The 26,639-nt window shown below is 44.9% G+C and overlaps 1 protein-coding gene across 1 annotated transcript in view; it reads right to left on the reverse strand.

The window, feature by feature from the left end:
* Positions 1-26,639, reverse strand: part of LOC120029742 (unconventional myosin-Id) — a 124,100-nt gene that overhangs the window by 17,970 nt on the left and 79,491 nt on the right. The window contains exons 18-21 of the mRNA XM_038975011.1: positions 26,484-26,622; positions 26,044-26,148; positions 25,580-25,693; positions 11,729-11,883 (exon numbers count right to left, since the gene is read on the reverse strand). Coding sequence (XP_038830939.1) covers positions 11,729-11,883; positions 25,580-25,693; positions 26,044-26,148; positions 26,484-26,622 — 513 coding nt within the window. The remainder of the gene's footprint in view (positions 1-11,728; positions 11,884-25,579; positions 25,694-26,043; positions 26,149-26,483; positions 26,623-26,639) is intronic.

The following is a 26,639-nucleotide window of genomic DNA, read 5'->3' on the forward strand; positions in this document are numbered from 1 at the left end:
TATATATTTTTAAACCTGCATATTTAGCTAAAAGAAATCCAGGTTAGCAGGCAATAGTAACCAGGTGAAATTGTGTCACTTCTCTTGCGTTCATTGCACGCAGAGTCAGTGTATATGCAACAGTTTGGGCCGCCTAATTTGCCAGAATTTTACGTAATTATGACATAACATTGAAGGTTGTGCAATGTAACAGGAATATTTAGACTAATGGATGCCACCCCTTAGATAAAATACGGAACGGTTCCGTATTTCACTGAAAGAATAAACGTCTTGTTTTCGAGATGATAGTTTCCGGATTCGACCATATTAATGACCTAAGGCTCGTATTTCTGTGTGTTATTATGTTATAACTAAGTCTATGATTTGATAGAGCAGTCTGACTGAGCGGTGGTAGGCAGCAGCCGGCTCGTAATCATTCATTCAAACAGCACTTTCGTGCGCTTTGCCAGCAGCTCTTCGTTGTGCGTCAAGCATTGCGCTGTTTATGACTTCAAGCCTATCAACTCCCGAGATTAGGCTTGTGTAACCAATGTGAAATGGCTAGCTAGTTAGAGGGGTGCGCGCTAATAGCGTTTCAAACGTCACTCGCTCTGAGACTTGGAGTGGTTGTTCCCCTTGCTCAGCATGGCTAACGATGCTTCGAGGGTGGCTGTTGTCGTTGTGTTCCTGATTCGATCCCGGGGAGGAGCGAGGAGAGGGACCGAAGCTATACTGTTACACTGGCAATACTAAAGTGCCTATAAGAGCATCCAATAGTCAAAGGTTAATGAAATACAAATGGTATAGAGAGAAATAGTCCTATAATTCCTATAATAACTACAACCTAAAACTTCTTACCTGGGAATATTGAAGACTCATGTTAAAAGGAAACACCAGCTTTCATATGTTCTCATGTTCTGAGCAAGGAACTTAAACGTTAGCTTTCTTACATGGCACATATTGCACTTTTACTTTCTTCTCCAACACTTTGTTTTTGCATTATTTAAACCAAGTTGAACATGTTTCATTATTTATTTGAGACTAAATTGATTTTATTGATGTATTAAGTTAAAATAAGTGTTCATTCAGTATTGTTGTAATTGTCATTATTACAAATAAATAAATAAAATAAAAATAAATCGGCAGATTAATCGGTATCGGCTTTTTTGGGCCTCCAATAATCGGTATCGAAAAATCATAAATCGGTCGACCTCTAGAAGAGGGCACAACAAAGCCTATTCCCCCTCAGGAGACTGAAAAGATTTGGCATGGGTCCTCAGATCCTCAAAAGGTTCTACAGCTGCACCACCGAGATCATCCTGACTGGTTGCATCACTGCCTGGTATGGCAACTGCTCGGACTCCGACCACAAGGCACTACAAAGGGTAGTGTGTACGGCCCAGTACATCACTGGGGCCAAGCTTCCTGCCATCCAGGACCTCTATACCAGACGATGTCAGAGGAAGGCCCTAAAAATTGGAAAAGACTCGAGCCGGTACCGGAGCGCCAAGTCTAGATCCAAAATACTTCTTAACAGCTTCTACCCCCAAGCCATAACACTCCTGAACAGCTAATTAAATGGCTACCCAGACTATTTGCATTACCCCCCCCCCCCCCCCCCCCACCCATAATTTTACGCTGCTGCTACTCTGTTTATTATCTATGCATAGTCACTTTAACTCTACCTACATGTACATATTACCTCAACTAACCGGTGCCCCCTGTATATAGCCTCGCTATTGTTATTTTACTGCTGCTCTTGAATTATTTGTTACTTTTTTTGAATTTATATATTTTTAAAAATGTTTTACTTATCTATGTTTTACTAAACAGTTATTTTTCTTAAAACTGCATTATTGGCTAAGGGCTTGTAAGTAAGCATTTCACTGTAAGGTCTACACTTGTTGTATTCGGCGCATGTGACAAATAACATTTGATTTGTCCTGCTGGACCTAAGTGTTCAAAAATGTATTTTAGAAGAAAAAGGGAACTATAAAAAAAGGAAAGAGAAAAAAAAGGGTGCCAACTGTATATTATGTGCTTAGGAGTATATGGTATGAATTATAAGAGCACGATAATTGAACAAGAGTGACTAAATGTACTAACAATACACCTCCATAGGACTTCCTCTAGGGTTAGATGGTATCCAGATTTTCATCCCGTTCCTGTACCTTATGGTGTTACCAGCAGTGCGCACACATTCTTGGTCGCTACAAACCAAATTTAGGCAGCAGGGATCTTGATCACGGAGGGGATTGATTGTCTCCGCTGTAACCAAGTAGGTTGATCTAGTAAGGTAGCCGAGTAGCTAGCAAGTTAGCAAACCAAATGCATAGCTGGAGCCCAGAGCTGGAGATAACCATCTAAGGAGGTGCCAAATAAATTAACTTATAGTTAGTTTTCAGCAGTGTAGCATGCACTCCCACAGCACCCACGAGGTGGGTTCCCCAACCCCCCACATAATAACATTTTAAAAGAAATGGTATTGAAAATCATTCTGTTGCTATTTCTAAATACCCTGGTATACCATATATCAACATGCGTACCGATAGGATTGATAATGTGAGTGTGAACAGAACACGTGTAGCGGCCACAGGTTTAACGCATAGTAATGTGAGCCCAACTCTACTTCCATAAGGGTAAAGAGACTATTACTACCAAGGGTAAACTATTATTACCTCCCTGTGCTGTGATCTGTGTTGTGATCCTCTCTTTGAAGGATCACAGGGTCAGTGATGGTGATGTGTGCCAGTGGTGGACAAAGCAAGGGAGCACTTTCCCCGAGGGACCATTGATAGTAGTACACAGATGGCTGAGTTTTAACACTGCTGGAGCCACAATGGCTTCACAGCAGGAGGCTCCTTCAGTCTTTAACAATCACGCTTGGCTCTTCCCTCCTCCAGTCCCTTTTCTCTCCATTCTGTTCAATAGGCCGATCATGACACTCATAGCCGACCGTGTCTGCTCGTCAACGAACCAGCACCCCTGGTCTCTCTCTTGTCTTCTGAAGCAGCCGGTATAATCACAAGGGTGGTTGGACTTGGCTAAAGGACCATTACGGAAATCAATAGGTTGTTGAGGATGAGCCAAGCGGAGGGAAGGAAAAGCAGCGGTCTAAGGCACTGCATCTCAGCGCTAGAGGCGTCACTACAGACCCTGGTTCGATTACAGGCTGTATCACAACCGGCCGTGATTGGTAGTTCCATAGAGCGGCGCACAATTGGCCCAGCGTCGTCCAAGTCTAGGACCAAAAGGCTCCTCAACAGCTTCTACTCCCAAGCCATTAGACTGCTGAACAATTCATAAAAATCGCCACCGGACAATTTACATTGACCCCCCCCCCCCCTCTTGTACACCGCTGCTACTCACTGTTTGTTTGTTATCTACGCATAGTCACTTCGCCCCCCACCTACATGTACAGATTACCTCAACTAGCCTGTACCCCTGCACACTGACTGGGTACCGGTGTCCCCTGTATATAGCCTCGTTATTGTTATTCTTATTGTGTTACTTTTTATTATAACTTTTTTATTTTAGCCTATTTGGTAAATATTTTCTTCTTCTTGAACTGCACTGTTGGTTAAGGGCTTGTAAGTCAGCATTTCACATTAAAGTCTACACTTGTATTCGGCGCATGTGACAAATAAAGTTTGATTTGACTTGATTTCATTTGGCCGGGGTAGGCCGTCATTGTAAATAAGAATTTGTTCTTAACTGACTTGACTAGTTAAATAAAGGTTATTCATTACACATGGGGCGACTGCTCCCTTTTAAAGACACATACAGCAGCTCATACTTTGTCACCCCATCAAATCAATACGTCAATGACGAGTCCATTCATTCCAGTTAATCGATGCTTCACGGGTTCGAGAGACATTGGGCTAGGGGACTAGGTTGTATTGAACCAAGATAATAATGTTGATCAGGCCCAAGCTGGAGATGACAGGAGAAAAGACAAAATGGGGAAAAGAGAGGGATGAGAGAGAGAGGGGTGATGGAGGTGAAGAGTGGAGTATGAGGAAAACAAGTGGAGGGTCAGGGTCAAGCAGGGGGCTACATCTTGGTATACTCGACAAGGATACAGAGAGAGAGAGAGAGGTGGCTCGCATTATGACCAGTGAGAGCAGCAAGATAGCACAATAAGTAACAGGCTCTGTGTCGGGGTAGGTGGAAAGGCTGGAGGTATGGAAGGGAGGTCAGGGGAGGGGATGTCTTGGGCTGCAGCACTGCTCTATGTGCATGGCAGAGGCCTCGTTACCTGTACCTCACTGTATCTCCCAGGGGTTGGTTGGCAGGCGGGCAGGCAGGCAGAGAGCACCACAGGGATGCAGGGATCGACACAGAAGGAAACTAGGTCAGATTCAGCTCTCACACGCACACACACACTCAGTCTAAACCCCTCCTCTTCCATCACTCCACCAACCAACCCCCCCAGGCCGCAGGGTAAGGAAATAAACCAAACAGAGCAGGACTCTCTACTGTCCAGCTTAAACAGTGTGTGTGTGTGTGTATCTAGAAAATAATTGATTGTATATGTATAGGTGAGCATGTGTGTTTGGGGACTGTAGTTAAATGTAAGAGTTTGTGACAATATACACACACACACGTGCATTGGGGAATTACATGTTGCACAATCTTTGCATATGTTTTTGGATGGCAAATTAGCGTTTGTATGGATGACTGGAATTGGTGCTCTGCATAGTTTTACATGACAGGAATACTATCCAATCCATCCAATCCATAGTGTATAATGATGGAGACGGATTCATTCACGGCTAAAACAAGATGAGCTTTAAAAATACTCTCCACCCCCTTGTTTCTCCTTTCCCTCTCCTTTCCTACAGCTTCTGTTTACCTCTCTCACACAGTTTTTCTGCCTCTCTCCATCTCTCTCCATCTCCCACCCTCTCTCTCCCCAGAGGAGATTAGTCGTTAGTATTCTCATGCAGCAGTGTTATTATTGGACTAAATATCAGACAAACATGGATTGGCTGGTCGCTATGGCAACTGCATCTGCAGCACCGCACAGGGACGGAGGGAGAGGAGGAGGAAGGAAAGAGGAGAAAAGGGGAGGGTCGGAGTGAGAGCTGAAAAACAAGGGGGGGGGGGACTGGAGAGGAAGGGTGTTAGAGGGAGGGGGAAGTGAGAGGGAGGGATATAGAGGAGAAGATGAGATGGGAGGGGAGAATGACTTCCTCAAGTCTGAAATATTGGATTCAGCATAAAAGGTGACCTTGATGGCGTAGGGAGAGAAAAGCACCAGCTAGCAGCACACACACACCGCCTCTGTCTCTCTGTTTTAGTGTCTTTAATGATGATGCCATCTCCAATTATACGGGAAAGTGCAGTACGGCACATTTGTTCACGCAGAGCAGCACTTTGAATTTGAATATTCCTCACGCTTCCCTTGTACTGTAACACAAACTTAATGGATCGTCTTTCTCCGGGAAAGGAAAACAGATCCCGACTTATCTTCTCGCGGATTCCTCTGTTAAAGCCGAGCTTCAAAATCTAAAAATCGGTTTCGCAGAATAAAAAAGGGACAATAATAATGAATAATCATTTATTGCACTTCTATAACGCTGTTCATAAGAATCTCAAAAAAAGGGCTTGAAAAGCAAAAAACAAACAAGAAATACATCAAGTCTTTGAGTGCACGCATCCTCCAAAAATGGAGAGGGACAGCGGCTCGGTCAGGTGGCTGCTGTGGCTCAGAAATGCAATTCTTTAGCAAACGATTTCAAATGTTGATGTACCGGCACTGACTGAGAGGTTTCATACTGGAGTTAAATATAAGAGGACAGAACCCTGATATCATGGGGTCAGACAATGAGGAGGACAGCCCAATGCACAATGGGAGCAGAGGATGTATCAGAGCAAAATCGGGGATCTGCCACATAGCTAAGAAGCAACACATAATATAATAATTTCGCAGAAGCTTTCATCCAAAGCGACTTACAGTCCTGCGTGCATCTCTTTCTCTCTCTGTCTCTCTCAACTGATCACGTAACCCTGCTGCCCTGCCAAATCTGGGCCAACCTCCAGTCTGTGCTACACATAAGAAGGAAGTGACACGGCAGAGAGGGAGAGAGAGAACAAAGGAAGAGAAAACATGAATGAAGAAGAATGAGGTAGGTAAAGTCCACAAACTGGTGTCTTCCTACAGTATCTTTCCCTAACGGTCATAAGAGAGTGATGCCTTCCTTCTCATTATCGGGTTAAACTGAGCCCAGATTAACATCACACACATCATGTGCTTTTTGGCTCTACATAACGGTCTCTCCCTCCATGGCCCGTGTCAATACTGTCTGGACTTTCGGTAGTCACTGTGGACAACAGCAAGACACGCTGCCACAGAAAGCCATTTTCTGAGATCCCAGTAGATCAAACACAGCGTTACACAACAATCTAGAACACTAACACAACTCACAGTAGAATGTTCTCATTCGATTGGTTTCCCCTGAAGCGCTATTTATAGTTTAGAAACGGCAACAAAGAGAAAAGTTCCCATGTACTGTAAGTAGGGTTAAAATAGATTTGAAATGGATACTGAGTTTGTGCATTGCTGCTTTTTCGCTGAGTTACTTATTTACCTTCACAGTTATAATTCCAGAGAGAAATTAAGTCTCCGCTGAATAACTAACATGGAGGCTATTTTTATGACGGGTGTGAACCAAGGGGTATGTGTTAGATCCAGTGAGAAATAATTATCAGGTAACATTAAGCTGAATATTATGTAAATGTAATACTTTCTTCAGAAACAGTATTCATACCACTTGACTATATTACACATTCTGTTGTGTTACTGGCTGATTTCAAAATGGATAAAATACATATTTTTCTCATCCATCTACACACAATACCCCATAATAGTCCATAGCATGGTAGTGTCACCATCTTGCTATGGAGATGCTTTTCAGCGGCAGGGAATGGGAAACTGGTAAGGATAGAGGATATAATAAATGGAGCCAAATACAGGCAAGTCCTTGATGAGAACCTGCTTCAGAGTGTAAACAACCTTAGACTGGGGCGTAGATTTACGTTGTGAATACTTACGTAAATTATTTATTTCTGTATTTCATTTTCAATAAATTTGCAAAAAATTATAATAAAAAAAAACATGTTTTCAGTTTGTCATTATGGGATATTGTTTGTAGATGGGTGAATTTTTATTATTTTTAATTCAAACTGTAACAACATGTGGAATAAGTTAACTTCTTATGGCTGCAGGGGCAGTATTGAGTAGCTTGGATGAAAGGTGCACAGAGGTGCCAAGAGTAAAAGGCCTGCTCCTCAGTCATAGTTGCTAAAATATATATATTATTATTAGTATTGGATAGAAAACACTCTGAAGTTTCTAAAACTGTTTGAATTATGTCTGTGAGTATAACAGAACTCATATGGCAGGCAAAAACCTGAGAAAAAATCCAAACAGGAAGTGGGAATTCTGAGGCTGGTCGATTTTCAACCAAGATCCTATTGAAATCACAGTGAGATATGGATGAGTTTGCACTTCCTACGGCTTCCACTAGATGTCAACAGTCTGTAGAACCTTGTCTGATGACTCTACTGTGAAGGGGGGCCGAATGAGAGGGGAATTAGTCAGATCTGCCATGACCTGACCATGCTTTGACCACGCGCGTTCACATGAGAGGGAGCTCTGTTCCATCGCTCATCTGAAGTCAATGTAATTCTCCGGTTGGAACGTTATTCAAGATTTATGTTAAAAACATTCTAAAGATTGATTCAATACATCGTTTGACATGTTTCTACTGACTGTTACGGAACTTTTGGACATTGTCAGCTTTTAGTGAACGTGCTTCCTGACGTTGGATTTGTTTACCAAACACGCTACAAAAATAGCTATTTGGACATAAATGATGGACATTACCGAACAAAACAAAATATATTGTGGAAGTGGGAGTCCTGGGAGTGCATTCCGAAGAAGATCAGCAAAGGTAAGTGAAGATTTATAATGCTTTTTATGAGTTTTGTTGACTGCACAATTTGGCAGGTAACTGTATGGCTTGCTTTTGTGGAAAACGCTGTTTTCAGATTATTGAATATTGTGTTTTGCCGTAAAGCTTTTTGAAATCTGACACAGCGGTTGCATTAAGAACAAGTGTATCTTTAATTATATGTAAAACATGTATCTTTCATCAAAGTTTATGATGAGTATTTCTGTTATTTGACGTGGCTCTCTGCAATTTCTCTGGATATTTTGGAGGCATTTCTGAACATGGCGCCAATGTAAACTGAGGTTTTTGGATATAAATATGAACTTAATTGAACAAGACATATGTATTGTGTAACATGAAGTCCTATGAGTGTCATCTGATGAAGATCATCAAAGGTTAGTGATTCATTTTATCTCTATTTCTGCTTTTTGTGACTCCTCTCTTTGGCTGGAAAAATGGCAACATTTTTCTGTGAGTTGGTGGTGACCTAAAATAATCGTTTGTGGTGCTTTCGCATGTAAAGCCTATTTGAAATCGGACACTTTGGTGGGATTAACAACAAGATTACATTTAAAATGGTATAAAATACATGTATGTTTGAGGAATTTTAATGATGAGATTTCTGTTGTTTGAATTTGGCGCCCTGCACTTTCACTGGCTGTTGTCATATCGATCCCGTTAACGGGATTGCAGCCATAAGAAGTTTTAAGGGATATGAATATTTCTGATGCCACTGTACAGTGCATACGGAAAGTGTTCAGACCCCTTCCCCTTTTCGGTACGTTACAGCCTTATTCTAAAATGGATGAAATATTTTTATTCGCCTCATCAATCTCCACACAATACCCTATAATGACAAAGCGAAAACAGGATTTTTTCCCTGAAGAACACAGTGGCTTCCATCATTCTTAAATGGAAAAAGTTTGGAACCACCAAGACTCTTCCTAGAGCAGGCCGCCCGGCCAAACCGAGCAATCGGGGGAGAAGAGCCTTGGTCAGGGAGGTGACCAAGAACCCGATGGTCACTCTGACAGAGCTCCAGAGTTCCTCTGTGGAGATGGGAGAACCTTCCAGAAGTACAACCATCTTTGCAGCACTCCACCAATCAGGCCTTTATCGTTGTTTGGCCAGACGGAAGCCACTCCTCAGTAAAAGGCACATGACAGCCTGCTTGGTGTTTACCAAAAGGCACCTAAAGGACTCTCAGACCATGAGAAACAAGATTCTCTGGTCTGATGAAACCAAAATTGAACTCTTTGGCCTGAATGCCAAGCGCCACGTCTGGAGGAAACCTGGCACCATCCCTACGGTGAAGCATGGTGGTGGCAGCATCATGCTGTAGGGATGTTTTTCAGCGGCAGGGACGGGGAGACTAGTCAGGATCGAGAGAAAGATTAACGGAGCAAAGTACAGAGAGATCCTTGATGAAAACCTGCTCAAAAGCGCTCGGGACCTCAGACTGGGGGCGAAGGTTCACCTTCCAAAAGGACAACGACCCTAATTCGACTAATGAGTTACTGATCAAGAATGATATATCTGTGTTTGTGTGTGTGTGCTAGTGCACGACTGTGCTATCCATATCTGTGTGTGTGAGAACATGTGTGTGTGTGTGACAGATGTAGAGTGTCTCTCCCCCCTCTGTCCCAGGAGTGAAGAGTGTGTGGTGTGGTGTGGTGTGGTGTGCTGCAGTAGCAGTGGCTGCCTGGTGCGAGCTGCGTGGGCTGCATGTCAATACAGCAGAGGTCTGGGCTAAATATAGACTAGAGCCCATGCAAGCTTTCACAGTGGAGCAGCACATCTCCTTAAATATTGCATCTCTCCTCTTCTGAGATGGAGAGAGGGGAGAGAGGAGGGGGGAGAGAGGAGGGGGGAGAGAGGAAGGAGGGATGGAGTAGAGGGAGGGGGCAGGAGAGATGGGGGGCAGAGGGGTGGGGGGAAAGAGAATGACAGAGATTTGGTGGGGACAGAGAAAGAAAGAGGAAGAACAAGAGAGAGAGAGAAAGACAGAGCTGGAGAATGAGGAAGAGAAACAGATATAGGGAAAGAAGTGGGAGGAAGAGATAGAGGGTGCAAAGAGAGAGAGAGAGAGGGAGTTACAAAAAGAAGAGGGATGACAATAGGGGGAATGACAAAAAAGGGAAAAAAGGTTGAGAAAGAAGAAGGAGAAGAGTGAGGGAGGAAGTGAGGCCATGGGGATATAAAAGCCTCTGGACTATTTGTGAGTTTCTAAACAACTGTGGCGCGTCACAGCGGATAAGAGGGTTAACGTGGAGCAGAATTCGCAGTGTCTGTTTTAACTCTCAACAGATTTGGCCCTGATGCCTTTTGACAAGGCTCCTATCTACTCCTAAAATGTGAAAGTGTTGACTTTTTTTTTTTTTTGAAACTTGTCGAGTCGCAAATTCAATCTAAAAAGCAGACTTTTGAGGGGACACATTTTGAAAACCCCCGGGAAAATAAGATGCCATTTTGTAGGTTGGAACCTAAACAGAGAGTGTTATTTGGAATGGGGCTTAGGCTCAATGACACGGTCACACCGTTGTTCTAATGCTGTACATTTGGAGGATAAAAAGCCAGCCATTGACTCTAGGTCCCTGTGTGTGTTGTAAACTGCTAACGGTGCTCTGCATTGTGTGGGCTGTGCACCATGCTCAAGTGGAAATAAAGGTTAAATCTACATCTACTGACACACACACACACACACAACCTTTTCTTGTGCCCATGTTTCACTGTGATGGATGGGCTTCTATAGGAAGCACATGGAGAGTCATTAAGAGGGACCCTTGCCATCTGTCACTGTGAGCCTGTATACAATGAGACAAGATAGCATCGAAGCAGGGCCGTGTTCAGGCCCATTCACACACAGATCAGACCAGTTTCAGACCAGACCAAGGATATAATAAAGCAGCATGGCTTAAAAATAATCTTAGTTAACCCAGAACTAAAGTTCACATAATTGGTCAGCTGCTCGATTAAGTCCCGAGTCCGTAAATGTGAAGAGAAGTGGCACGAGGAGCTCCACCCTCTCTCTTTATCAAGTCACGGGCCGAATGTTCCCTCCCCTTCTGAAATTCAAAAGATGCAAACACCTGCGAAAAAAACGGGATTTCCCCCAAAACAACCAGTGAGGAAAACTCCAATCCTCACATCCCATTCAGTCCCGGGCAGATTCTCTCGGTGTACGCGCGGGATCTTTCCATGAGAGATCAGCTTAAATATAATGCAGCAAATCATCTACCATACATGACTGAATGATCACACAAGCCCCAACTTAAAGAGCACTAGTAAGATCACAATGATGCCTTGCCCATTTTCTCCATTCTCCTATATAATTTACCATGTACAGTACCCTATCAGATGGGGCAGTATAGCAGTTCCAAACCGCTACTGGTGTCGTTTCTCCAGGGGTTGACTGAAGGGACAGTAAGTAATAATGTACTTCTCTCCGCAGTATGTGGGAGACACACAGCTGGTCTGTACGATAATCTCCACTGTCTGCACCATGCGCTCCTGGGAGAATGCGCCACACAAGGAGGTGCTGGATCTTGCTTAGAGGAGAGGTACTGCATCGTTTGCTCCCACCACATACACACAGTATATTTGACTGTAGACAGACACACAACGTCGCACACACGTAAAGACAGAGAAGGACGCAGGCAGGCAGATAAGACAGAACGAGAAGTAGAAAGACCTGCCCGACTCACCCACCTGACTTACCCACTGACCGACCGTCCAACACAGACAGACAGAAAGGCAGACACAAACACATGCAGGCCACACACACACGTTACCTTTTGAAGTGGCTGAGAAGGGTGCCCACCAGCTCTCCGATGCGGCTGTCCCCGGCAGGCACCATGCCCTGTAGACACACCACCAGGTCCCTGCTGTCCTTAGTGTGAAACACCACCAGCTGATCCTTACCTGGGGACACACTCACCCCCGTCACCTGGGAGGAGAGAGAGAGAGGACACACGCGCAGACACGCACACGGGCAAGCACACACACAGACAAGCATACATACGTGCACGTGCACACACATACAGACAAACACCACGGGAGTTTGAGTTAGCAGGCTCAATGGACACAGTGAAAGACTAGGGGGTTCTCACACTGAATCAAAACTGTAATCCGTCACCCGTCATTTACTTGCTAAGGAACGGGAGCAGGGGAATTCTGACACGGTCCTATATAGTGATGGGGGAAAACTTGATACAGTTACATATCGGGATATTATTTTTGACGATATATTGTATCGTATTGTTGTGATAACATCGCAATCTTATTTTTTGCGCTAGTTGGTGTACCTGCACCAAAACTCATAGCTTGTTCTCCATCTTTTGAAATTTGTTTTCAGCACTTTTATTTCCATGACTGATCAAAACTCATTTTCTCCTGCTCTCGCCTTGTCCCTCTGCAGCAGACATATGGTGAGCAAGATGTTTCTAACGTAAACACGCAACACAATCACACTACTGAATCACAATACATATAGAATCGCAATACATATCGTATTGGCACCTAAGTATCGTGATAATGTCGTATCTTGAGGTCCCTGGCAATTCCCTAGCCCTAGTCCTTCACACAGACTGCAAGGGATAAGTAAAACCCCAAGGTTCTGTGTGTAATGTTCGTCTGCTTCAAGGGTTAATGGTCCTGATAATGTTTTTGTTTTTTCACCGAACATAACATCTCTAAGGAAGATAATGAGAAGTCGAGTTTATGTTGTGCATCTGCTTGGAATTACTCTTTTTCTATTCCTTCACCTTTTTCCTACCCCGTTCCCCCGGCGAGTCCAGGGACCATTGAGCACAGTGTAGACCATGGAAACAGCCAGGGGAGTCAGACACATTATCCCATCAGCCCAGAACTGCAGGGGCACCATACTGGGAGGAAATAATAATTATTCCATCTCCATCAGATTAAGGAAATGTGACACCGCCACCACGGCAACACGCATCGAGGTGTGAACAACAGCTAGCTGCTTTACCAATAGCTAAAAAACAGAATGCGAAATGAGCCCCGTGGTTAGAAACGATTTCAACAGGTATACCCCAACACCACATGCTTGTGAGAGCAGTTTACGAGGAGCAGGTTACATTTACAGTACATGAAAGGGTTAATTTACCAAAACAAGCCTCGTTTCTTTTTAATGAGTGTTCGAGTTGTCATAGCGATACGGATGGTGCTGCAGCGAGTGTCCTGTTCGGTACACCTTCGGTCTATTCTTGAGGGAGACGAGTCTGTCGTTACGTAAACACAGACGAAGCCCAGTGTTTTCCACAAGCACATGGAGTTGGAGTAGTCGGCCAAATAGGAAAAGTAGTCAGCCAGGCTCCGGGTTAAGGCATTTTTGCAGAACAAGCTCTATTTTGGTGGGCTCTGGTACATTCTAATGCTAGATTGTATTTTGAATGAGCAACTATCAGGAAATAACACTGATCACATTTTTTCCACACTTTTACAGTGTTAGTTTAATCAGCTGTTGTAAAATATGATATACTGTAAAACACAGGAAAAACTTAATTTTGACTGCACTTTTAAAAGAATCCTGTATGAGTCTGTCGACTTCCAAAGGTTTCAAGCTTCCTTTTAAGAGGCATTTTCTCAGCTATCTGTAATATCGGTATGATTGAAGAAAACAGCAGATGACTACACCATTGTCAACACTTTGATTAAATCTGTAGACCTACAGATTTACTTGGCCAAAAGTATGTGGACAGTATGTGGGCTCGTCGAACATCTAATTCCAAAATCATGGGCATTAATATGGAATAGGTCCCCCCTTTTGCTGCTATAACAGCCTCCACTCTTCTGGAAAGGCTTTCCACTAGATGATGGAACATTGCTGCAAGGACTTGCTTCCATTCAGCCACAAGAGCATTAGTGAGGTCGGGCATTGATGTTGGGCGATTAGGCCTGGCTCACAGTCGGCGTTCCAATTCATCCCAAAGGTGTTTGATGGGGTTGAGGTCAGGGCTCTGTGCAGGCCAGTCAAGTTCTTCCACACCGATCTCGACTAATCATTTCTGTATGGACCTCGCTTTGTGCACGGGGGCATTGCCATGCTAAAACTGGAAAGAGCCTTCCCCAAACTGTTAACACATATTTGGAAGCACAGAATCGTCTAGAATGTCATTGTATGCTCTAGCGTAACAATTTCCCTTCACTGGAACTAAGGGGCCTAGCCCGAACCATGAAAAACAGCCCCAGACCATTATTCCGCCTCCATCAAACTTTACAGTTGGCACTACGCATTGGGGCATGTGGCATTCTCCTGGCTTCCGCCAAACTCAAATTCCTCACTCCAGAGAATGCGTTTCCACTGTTTCAGAGTCCAATGGTAGAGAGCTTTACACCACTACAGCCAACGCTTGGCATTGCGCATGGTGATCTTAGGCTTGTGTGCGGCTGCTCGGCCATGGAAACCCATTTTATGAACCTCCAGACGAACAGTTATTGTGCTGACGTTGCTTCCAGAGGCAGTTTGGAAGTCGATAGTGAGTGTTGCAACCGAGGACAGAAAATGTTTACGCGCTTCAGCACTTGGCAGTCCCGTTCTGTGAGCTTGTGTGGTCTGCCACTTTGCGGCTGAGCTGTTGTTGCTCCTAGACGATTCCACTTCACAATAACTGCACTTACAGTTGACCGTGGCAGCTCTAGTAGGGCAGAAATTTGACGAACTGACTTCTTGGAAAGGTGTCATCCTATGACAATGCCACATTGAAAGTCACTGAGCTCCTCAGTACGGACCATTCTACTGCCAATGTTTGTCTATGGAGATCGCATGGCTGTGTGCTCGATTTTATACACCTGTCAGCAACAGGTGTGGCTGAAATAGCTGATTTCACTCATTTAAACGGGTGTCCACATACTTCAATATCTTTGAAATTAATCCTAACCTATGCATTTCATGACTGGGAATACAGATAGATGCATTTATCGGTCACAGATACCTTAAACAAATTAAAAGGGCGTTGATCAGAAAACCAGTCAGTATCTGGTGTGACCACCATTTGCCTCAGGCAGCACGACACATCTCCTTCACATACATTTGATCAGGTTGTTGATTGTGGAATGTTGTCCCACTCCTCTTCAATGGCTGTGCGAAGCTGTGACATGTCTGGTGAGTATGCAAGACATGGAAGAACTGGGACATTTTCAGCTTCCTGGAATTGTGTACAGATCCTTGCGACATGGGGCCGTGCATTATCATGCTGAAACATGAGGTGATGGCGGCGGATGAATGGCACGACAATGGGCCTCAGGATTTGGTTACGGTATCTCTGTGCATTCAAATTGCCATCAATAAAATGCAATTGTGTTTGATGTCCGTAGCTTATGCCTGCCCATAGCATAACCCCACCGCCACAATGGGGCACACGTTGACATCAGCAAACCTCTCGCCCACATGACGCCATACTTGTGTCTGCCATCTGCACAGTACAGTTGAAACTGAGATTCATCCAGCATGCCAGTGGCCATAGAAGGTGAGCATTTGCCCACTGAAGTCGGTTACGACACCGAACTGCAGTCAGGTCAAGAACCTGGTGAGGATCACAAGCACAAAGATGAGAATTCCCTGAGATGGTTTCTGACAGTTAATGAAGAAATGATTTGTTTGTGCAAACCCACAGTTTCATCAGCTGACCGGGTGGCTGGCCTCAGACGATTCCGCGGGTGATAAGGCCGGATTTGGAGGTCCTGGGCTGGCGTGGTTACACATGGTCTGCGGTTGTGAGGCCGTTTGGATGTACTGCTAAATTCTCTAAAACGGTGTTGGAGGCAGCTTATGGTAGAGAAATTAACATTAAATTCTCTGGCAACAGCTCTGGTGAACATTTCTGCAGTCAGCATGGCAATTGTGGGCTCCCTCAAACCTTGAGACATCTGTGGTATTGTGTTGTGTAACGAAACTGCACATCGTAGAGTGGCCTTTTATTGTACCCAGCACAAGGTGCACCTGTGTAATGACCATGCTGTTTAATCAGCTTCTTGATATGCCACACCTGTCAGGTGGCTGGATTATCTTGGCAAAGGACAAATGCTCACTAACAGGGATGTAAACAAATATGTGCACAAAATCTGAGAGAAATAAGCTTTTGTGTGTCTGGAACATTTCTGGGATCTTTTATTTCAGCTCACTGTACATCTTGTGTTTCTATATTTTTTTCCAGTGTATCTAGAACGGCCAGTCAAAAATTGCTTTAAAATTATGTCATGGAAATAATTGCATTGTATTAATTGCATTCAATTTTGCTTCTAAAGTATGTCATTTTGAGAATATTTGAAAATAGGACGCTGCCCCTTTAAGACAAACGTTCCAAAAGAGACATCAACATGGATACAGTAGACTAGCCAATACGAAAGCAAGGTGTATTTGTATAGCTTTCTTTTTGCAGACTATCAACAGTATTCAGAATATTGCTAATATGTTAATTTTGGACATCCCTTTCCATAAAATAAATAAGCTCAGCAAGTAGATTGATGGGCACTTTTTTTGCTCTGGATAGCTCCAGCTCGCGTGTGCTGTTGTGAAGGCATCAACTCACGTACCGCTCGAGAAGTTGTGCCTCGCGGGAGCGCTGTGGTTTTTGAATGAATGGCCAATCATATTGCTCGAGTGTAGTCTTCAACGGTTTTCAATGGTAGACCGCAACAGAGCAGGTAAATGTAGAATTGGAATGCAAAAATGTGCTGAAAAGTTACTGGACCCGTCGGTCAAGACTGACAACATCCACTGGCCCGACCGACACATGTTTTCACAGGCCGCGGGCCAGCAGGCCATCGTTAATGTCGGAACCTGCAAACGAAAGAAAATAAATGAACGTACCAGAAAAAAAATTGGCTTAGTGGATTGTTACCACATTATATGGGACGTGCGAATTCAAGCTCTCTCCCTCTGTGTAAAGAAATTTGACTGCAACCACAGCGGAGGGGGGGGGGTTCCATACTGTCTGTATTGTGTGTTATGTCATTCTCTACCCCTCTGCCTACCAGTAGTGTTTCCCGGTCATCGCTCACGTTGTGATTGACAGGCACCTGTCCTCCTATCAAAAGACGTATATCGTTCACTGTAGCGGGCTTGACAGACTTTTTTCTGACTAGCAAATTGAAAAATCCCAGAGAGAGAGGAGAGAGAGGAGAGAGCGAGAGAGAGATAGCGAGAGAGATAGATGATAGCGAGAGAGAGAGAGAACGAAATAGACTGCAAAACAAAGATAGAGCAAGAGGAAAGGGGGAGGAGGTGAAGGGTACATCCATGTGTCCATGAGACAAGCTTTGGCAACTTGGCTCTAGTGGGGTCACCAGTCAGCCAGCAATCAATCTTTACTAACACATTACATTCCCATTTAGCACCTCTAAATTAAAGGATCCATACATTGCACTACTTTACTGTACTCCATGACAAATAAGTCATATTCTATCTAGGAGAGAATGAATCAAGGAGGGAAAGAATGCATGGTTGGAGAAATGGAGAGAGAGAGTAAGATGGATTCAGGAATAGAAATAGTGAAATAGAGTGACTGAGAGAAAAGACCAATAAGCTTTTTTGGAAAGTGGACAGCACACATGTAGCAGCCAGGCGATTTGGGAACATACCTGAACAATACCAGACATCAGCTGATCTGCCCTCCCGCACAATCGCTATGACAACTACGTCTATTGCGAAGTTGGCATGACAGCGGCAGAGGTAGATAGCAAAGGATGGTGTCTGGTATAGAGGTTGCGTCTCAAATGGCATCCTATTCCCTACGTAGTGCACTACTTCTGACCAGAGCCCTATGGACTATATAGGCAATAGGGTGCCATTTGGGATGGAATCAATGCCTTTGGTTCCTGCAGGGGTAGAAAATAAGCACAAGGGTAGCCAAGGTTCAGTAGGGCAGCAACGTTGCTGGCTCGCTAATCAACAGGCGCTAACTGCCTTTCCCCTCCATCCGACCCTCCAGTAATCAATGGCTCCTTCTCATGCCTCACCGGCTCCCCTAGCAACGAAACGTCTCCATCTTCATCGACTCTCTCACCTTGACCAGTTCTCTCACCCCTATCTCAAGGCCATCAGACTGTTAAACAGCCATCACTAGCACAGAGGCTGCTGCCTACATACAGACTTGAAATCATTGGCCACTTTAATAAATGGAACACTAGCCACTAGTAATGTATACATATCTTGCATTACTCATCTCATATGTATATACTGTATTCTATACTATCTATTGCATTTTAGCCTATGCCACTCTGACATTGCTCATCCATATATTTATATTAATATATTCTTATTCCATTTCTTTACTTAGATTTGTGTGTGTTAGGTATTTGTTTTCGAATTGTTAGATATTCCTTGTTAGATATTGCTGCACTGTCGGAACTAGAAGCACAAGCTACACTCGCAATAACATCTGTGAACCATGTGTATGTGACCAATAACGTTTGATATGATGACATTTAGTATAATGGAGTATTTCATCATGCGTGTGTATGGTGGGATGCAGTTACAATACTCTTTACTTACTTCCGGGTTGGAGCGAGTAGTCGCATTTCGCTTCGCTCCACAGGTAGTATTACATTTCATTTCATTTCATTACAGTACAACGGTTTGATTTGTTTGATCTTAGCAATTTTTTCTTAGCTAGCTACATAGCCGTCTTTGTATCAAAGATAATTGTGTAGTTTAGAGTAATTATCGAGGTTAGCTAGCCAGCTATTTTCGTCCTTCTAACGTAGTCAACACTGCTAGCTAGCCAGCTAGCCAACTTCTACCGAATAGCAGCACTGTAGAAACTATTACATTACAACGGAACGACTTGATTAGTGTAGTGTTAGCTAGCTACATAGTTGTCTTTGCTGTCTTTGTATCTAAGATAATTGTGTAGTTTAGAGTAATTATCGAGGTTAGCTAGCCAGCTATTTTCGTCCGCCGCGCCGCCGTTCTCCTACCTAGTCAACACTGCTAGCTAGCCAGCTAGCCAGCTTCTACCGAATAGCAGCACTGTAGAAACTATTACATTACAACGGAACGACTTGATTAGTGTAGTGTTAGCTAGCTACATAGTTGTCTTTGCTGTCTTTGTATCCAAGATAATTGTGTAGTTTAGAGTAATTATCGAGGTTATCGAGGTTACCTAGCCAGTTATCGAGGTTACCTAGCCAGCTACACTTTCAAACAAAGTCAACAACGCAGCCACTGCTAGCTAGCCTACTTCACCAGCCAGCAGTACTGTATCATTTTAATCATCTTAGTCAATAAGATTTTTGCAACGTAAGCTTAACTTTCTGAACATTCGAGACGTGTAGTCCACTTGTCATTCCAATCTCCTTTGCATTAGCGTAGCCTCTTCTGTAGCCTGTCAACTATGTGTCTGTCTATCCCTCTTCTCTCCTCTCTGCACAGACCATACAAACGCTTCACACCACGTGGCCGCTGCCACTCTAACCTGGTGGTCCCAGCGCGCACGACCCACGTGGAGTTCCAGGTCTCCGGCGGCATCTGGAACTGCCGATCTGCGGCCAACAAGGCAGAGTTCATCTCAGCCTATGCTTCCCTCCAGTCCCTCGACTTCTTGGCACTGACGGAAACATGGATTACCACAGATAACACTGCCACTCCTACTGCTCTCTCCTCGTCTGCCCACGTGTTCTCGCACACCCCGAGAGCTTCTGGTCAGCGGGGTGGTGGCACTGGGATCCTCATCTCTCCCAAGTGGACATTCTCTCTTTCTCCCCTGACCCATCTGTCTATCGCCTCCTTTGAATTCCATGCTGTCACAGTTACCAGCCCTTTCAAGCTTAACATCCTTATCATTTATCGCCCTCCAGGTTCCCTTGGAGAGTTCATCAATGAGCTTGACGCCTTGATACGTTCCTTTCCTGAGGATGGCTCACCTCTCACAGTTCTGGGTGACTTTAACCTCCCCACGTCTACCTTTGACTCATTCCTCTCTGCCTCCTTCTTTCCACTCCTCTCCTCTTTTGACCTCACCCTCTCACCTTCCCCCCCTACTCACAAGGCAGGCAATACGCTTGACCTCATCTTTACTAGATGCTGTTCTTCCACTAATCTCATTGCAACTCCCCTCCAAGTCTCCGACCACTACCTTGTATCCTTTTCCCTCTCGCTCTCATCCAACACTTCCCACACTGCCCCTACTCGGATGGTATCGCGCCGTCCCAACCTTCGCTCTCTCTCCCCCGCTACTCTCTCCTCTTCCATCCTATCATCTCTTCCCTCTGCTCAAACCTTCTCCAACCTATCTCCTGATTCTGCCTCCTCAACCCTCCTCTCCTCCCTTTCTGCATCCTTTGACTCTCTATGTCCCCTTTCCTCCAGGCCGGCTCGGTCCTCCCCTCCTGCTCCGTGGCTCGACGACTCATTGCGAGCTCACAGAACAGGGCTCCGGGCAGCCGAGCGGAAATGGAGGAAAACTCGCCTCCCTGCGGACCTGGCATCCTTTCACTCCCCCTCTCTCTACATTCTCCTCTTCTGTCTCTGCTGCTAAAGCCACTTTCTACCACTCTAAATTGCAAGCATCTGCCTCTAACCCTAGGAAGCTCTTTGCCACCTTCTCCTCCCTCCTGAATCCTCCTCCCCCCCCCCCCCCCCCCTCCTCCCTCTCTGCGGATGACTTCGTCAACCATTTTGAAAAGAAGGTCGACGACATCCGATCCTCGTTTGCTAAGTCAAACGACACCGCTGGTTCTGCTCACACTGCCCTACCCTGTGCTTTGACCTCTTTCTCCCCTCTCTCTCCAGATGAAATCTCGCGTCTTGTGACGGCCGGCCGCCCAACAACCTGCCCGCTTGACCCTATCCCCTCCTCTCTTCTCCAGACCATTTCCGGAGACCTTCTCCCTTACCTCACCTCGCTCATCAACTCATCCTTGACCGCTGGCTACGTCCCTTCCGTCTTCAAGAGAGCGAGAGTTGCACCCCTTCTGAAAAAACCTACACTCGATCCCTCCGATGTCAACAACTACAGACCAGTATCCCTTCTTTCTTTTCTCTCCAAAACTCTTGAACGTGCCGTCCTTGGCCAGCTCTCCTGCTATCTCTCTCAGAATGACCTTCTTGATCCAAATCAGTCAGGTTTCAAGACTAGTCATTCAACTGAGACTGCTCTTCTCTGTGTCACGGAGGCGCTCCGCACTGCTAAAGCTAACTCTCTCTCCTCTGCTCTCATCCTTCTAGACCTATCGGCTGCCTTTGATACTGTGAACCATCAGATCCTCCTCTCCACCCTCTCCGAGTTGGGCATCTCCGGCGCGGCCCACGCTTGGATTGCGTCCTACCTGACAGGTCGCTCCTACCAGGTGGCGTGGCGAGAATCTGTCTCCGCACCACGTGCTCTCACCACTGGTGTCCCCCAGGGCTCTGTGCTAGGCCCTCTCCTATTCTCGCTATACACCAAGTCACTTGGCTCTGTCATATCCTCACATGGTCTCTCCTATCATTGCTATGCAGACGACACACAATTAATCTTCTCCTTTCCCCCTTCTGATAACCAGGTGGCGAATCGCATCTCTGCATGTCTGGCAGACATATCAGTGTGGATGACGGATCACCACCTCAAGCTGAACCCCGGGGAAGGACTGCCCGTTCCATGATCTCGCCATCACGGTTGACAACTCCATTGTGTCCTCCTCCCAGAGTGCTAAGAACCTTGGCGTGATCCTGGACAACACCCTGTCGTTCTCAACTAACATCAAGGCGGTGACCCGTTCCTGTAGGTTCATGCTCTACAACATTCGCAGAGTACAACCCTGCCTCACACAGGAAGCGGCGCAGGTCCTAATCCAGGCACTTGTCATCTCCCGTCTGGATTACTGCAACTCGCTGTTGGCTGGGCTCCCTGCCTGTGCCATTAAACCCCTACAACTCATCCAGAACGCCGCAGCCCGTCTGGTGTTCAACCTTCCCAAGTTCTCTCACGTCACCCCGCTCCTCCGCTCTCTCCACTGGCTTCCAGTTGAAGCTCGCATCCGCTACAAGACCATGGTGCTTGCCTACGGAGCTGTGAGGGGAACGGCACCTCCGTACCTTCAGGCTCTGATCAGGCCCTACACCCAAACAAGGGCACTGCGTTCATCCACCTCTGGCCTGCTCGCCTCCCTACCTCTGAGGAAGTACAGTTCCCGCTCAGCCCAGTCAAAACTGTTCGCTGCTCTGGCACCCCAATGGTGGAACAAACTCCCTCACGACGCCAGGTCAGCGGAGTCAATCACCACCTTCCGGAGACACCTGAAACCCCACCTCTTTAAGGAATACCTAGGACAGGATAAAGTAATCCTTCTAACCCCCCCCCCCCCCCCCCCCCCCCTTAAAAGAGTTAGATGCACTATTGTAAAGTGGTTGTTCCACTGGATATCATAAGGTGAATGCACCAAGTCGCTCTGGATAAGAGCGTCTGCTAAATGACTTTGTAAATGTAAATGTAAATGGTGTCGTGTCTGTGACTATCATTAAATGTGAAGACTTATTTTATCAAATCAATTCTCTATCTGTCCTTTAATTACGTGATTAAACTAATCGTGTAACTTTAATTAACTATGAAGTCGGGGCACACCACGGAAAAATTTTGCTTATAGAGTGTCAATTTCCCGAATATAACTCTTCAGATATTTTCATATCTTATCGATTCGTCATTCTCATTAATGTATTATTATTACCTCACCAGTTCTAATTTTCTGAACGTTGCAAACTTTTGAATATCTGCACAAACCTTGGCCTAAATCATGAATCAGCGATATACAAATTGGCTTATTTATTTACTAACTAACTAAATAATGACACAGAATTACATTACAAACAAACAATAGATATTTGGGTTACTACATGATACAAAGAAAAAGTCCCTAGCGGACGAAGCCGATATGACGGCTTGGTAGACAAAGGAAAAGGGTGGGGATTGAGAAAGAGGGGAAAAGACGAAATGGATTCACTACACACAGCTGATAATTATATTCATTGAAATGCTAATCCTTTGCACATGAACGGCCGCTCATTCGAGAATAATTGCAATGTATATATTTATACCCGTATGTCGTTGTCTTCTCTGTTGGAATTCAGTTCAGAGAGTCTCTGGTTAACTTCCCCAGTAGTCACAATGTCCTTCCTTGCTCTTATTCTGTAGTGATCGATAGTGTCAGAGTTGAACCATTTCCAGCCGTGTGGCCAACACTACACGCGGTCTGGTTTTCTGGTCTTGTAGTTTTAAACCATTTGTCAGCCATGTAGCCACTGCTGCACGCTGACTGGTCTCATGTAAATTTCGGGTTTTTTATACACTTCCGAGAAAAGGGCGGTCCATGACGCCGACGTAATGTCTGGGCTCACGGGGGTGTGGCCACTGACTAGTTAAAACTTTATAACTAAACAAATATCTCATTTAGAAGGCCAACATGACATCTTCTCACAAATAGTTTCATAGTTAATCCTATATTTTACACAACATTCAGGTTGAAAACTAATAACTGAGAAATGTACACTTCCAAAGCTACCGTTATTCCGTGCTATCGTCCTTCCTGATGTCACAAAATAAAACAACTTCGACAGGACTGTTCTTTAAATACCCACGGACCATTCCCACATTCTCAAAAATATAAATATGGTTTAATCCTCCAATTTTGGGGATTAGGATCTTTGTTTTACAAAGAGAAGCTCTTTGTTCCATAGGTATATTTCCCCTCTCTTTCTGCATGACCAGGGGAGAGAGTCTCTGCCAGGAATTGATGACCTATCGTAAAGTCATATAACTTGTGGTGGGAGAGAGAGAGTGAGAGAGGGGGTGCCACGATATACAGCCCAAAGGGCCACGTCGTGACAATGGCACACATGTAATATGTTGTGTGTTGTGTGTGTGTTAGTTACAATACATGATGTCATACGTGTAACTATACACAATGTTCTATACTATCTGTATTGTGTGTTATGTCATTCTCTACCCCTCTGCGTACGTCTTGTTATACAGTGAGTGTACAAAACATTAGGAACACCTTCTTAGCACCCCCTTTTTCCCTCAAGGAACAGCCTCAATTCACCGGGGCATTAACTCTACAAGGTGTCGAAAGCGTTCCACAGGGATGATGGCCCATGTTGACGCCAATGCTTCCCAAAGTTGTGTCAACTGGGCTGGATTTCCTTTGGGTGGTGGACCATTCTTGACACACAGGAAACCCAGCAACGTTGCAGTTCTTGACAAACTCAAACCGGTGCGCCTGGCACCTACTCCCATACCCCGTTCAAAGGCACTTACATTTTTTACATTTACCCTCTGAATGACACGCACAATCCATGTCTCAATTGTCTCAAGGCTTAAAAATACTTATTTAACCCGTCTCCTCCCTTCATCTACACTGATTGGAGTGGATTTAACAAGTGAGCTCAATAAAGGATCATAGCTTTCATCTGATCAGTCTATTTCATGGAAAGAGTTCCTAATGTTTTGTACACTCAGTCTATATCTCCCAGTCTGTACCATTTAACAATACTGATGATTCTGTCTGGTTACCTTCTGCATTAGACTGAGTGTCCAACACACAGCCTTCCCTCTCCGGGCTCTCTTGTGTGTGTGTGTTTGTGTGTGTTAACAATAGCGATAGCCCTTCAGGCAGCTCTATTCTTCTCCTAGCCCTGCTTTTCCATTTCTCATTTCCATCACAGATGTAACGATAAGACCGGGGTGTTCGTCCTATAATTCTTTCCTGACAGTTTGAACACTGTGGTTCCTTATCAAAAGAACAGGGAGGGAATATCTGGCCAAAGATATCTCATCTCTCTCCTTTTTTCTCTCTTTCTACCTTCTCCCTTTCTTCCCTCCTCTGCCTCGCTACCACTACCACTACCACTACCTCTCTCACTCCTCAGCCTCTCTTTCATTCACCCCCCCATCTCACTCGCTGTTTCTTCCTCCCTTTCTTTCCCCCTTTCTGCTCTTTATCCACAAGGTCAACTTTCAAGGTATAAGCCGCTGGAAGTATCTGCCTGTACTGCAATACTAGAGATTATACTTTGGGACGCACTTTGACTCTTACTTGAAAATGAGAACAGAGGTTCAAATTCAAGTGTACTGTAGGTTACATAAACAGAGTTGTGATGAAAAGCCATGAAAAAAAAAATATATATATATATATATATTTTAAAAATTGCCGGGACGCGCTGCTGTAAATCTAAAAAGAACCCAGAGGACTTAACCACGGGAAACAAGGATCATAGGATCTGTGTGCCTTATCGTCCACCAAATCAGTGAGAACGTTTTTTTTAACACAACATTAATGCAGTGGATAAAGGATGGGAAGAGTTGTACATTTAAACCTTGTTGCCTTAGCGACAAATAACAGTCTCCGTACGTAGTATGATAAGATCATCTCGAAGACGAGAGTTGATAACAATTACGATTACTTCAAACAAAACAAAATTCCATTTCATCTCCTTTAAATCAGTCTACGGAGACGTGAAAAGGGCAATTATTCCATTATCTCTACATAGTGTTTCATTTCCTGTTCCACAAACCATGCTATTAATCAATTATCAATTGAGAATGATTTTGAGAGACCCTTTAGTCTGTTTAGAGCCACAGCTAGTAAGATTTCCATTAATTTCAACTACACAATACACTATGTTAACCACACAGGGGAGGTTCTCTTACATTGTAGAGGGGGATGCTCTTCATGGGCTTGTACTGCTTGAGGGGGTCCATCTTGTACAGGTGGCGGTCTGTGATGAGGACGGCCCTGTCCTCTGCCTTGTGGAAACGGTTGATCTGGGAAACACAAAGACCCTTATCAGTCACCCCACAGGAGACCCCACACACACAGCCAACACACACACACAACTGGGAGTTGGCTAAACTCAGGGACAGTTGGGTGAGAATGTGTGTGTGTGCAGGGGCAGGGGCAGACTGGCCATCTGGCATGTCGGGCAAATGCCAGATGGCTGGTCCATTTTTCTGTCTAACATTTTATTGCATTTTTTTCCCGCAAAATTATAATTATCTGGGGCCTCAAGCAAAATAATTGTCTGGTGTGTTAAAAATGTCAGGTCCGAATTCTGGTCCCAGTCTGCCCCTGTGTGTGGGTTTGGGTTAGGTAATAGTCCCCAACCCTACTGTACCTTGCGCACGTTGCAGGAGAAGAGCACTCTCATGAACTTGTCCTTACGCTGCAACTCACAGGACACCAAGGTGAAGGAGGACGCTGTGTCAGGACTGTCTCGCTTCTGAAAACACACAGACACAGACACACACACACACACACACACACACACACACACACAGAGAGAGAGAGAGAGAGACAAAGACTGTCATGACGATTAACTCCTCCACAAAGACAAACCTCTTTCCATTCCATTTTAGTTCAACAACGCACACACACACACACGTCACACACTTACGCACCCCCCCCACTAACTGCACCCCCGAAAAAAAACGCACACACATTTACAACTACATTCAAATGAAAAACAACACCAGAAACACACACATCAACCGCTAACCTCTCCCTTTGAGGAGCTCAGAGCTAGTGTCAGAACCCCCCTTAGCCAATCCAACTCACCAGGTAGTTGCCCTCCCAGGTCCTTTGCAGCCCCAGGTCAGGTCTCTGGCCCCTGAGGGCCTCCAGGGTGGCCACCTTGGCCCTGATCTGCAGCTTCTCCTCTGGAGTCAGGTCTTTGATCAGAGTCCACGCCCACCACCTAGAGCAGCATGGAAA

The sequence above is a fragment of the Salvelinus namaycush genome, chromosome 35 (genome assembly GCF_016432855.1).
Source record: "Salvelinus namaycush isolate Seneca chromosome 35, SaNama_1.0, whole genome shotgun sequence".
Classification (NCBI taxonomy): Eukaryota; Metazoa; Chordata; class Actinopteri; order Salmoniformes; family Salmonidae; genus Salvelinus; species Salvelinus namaycush.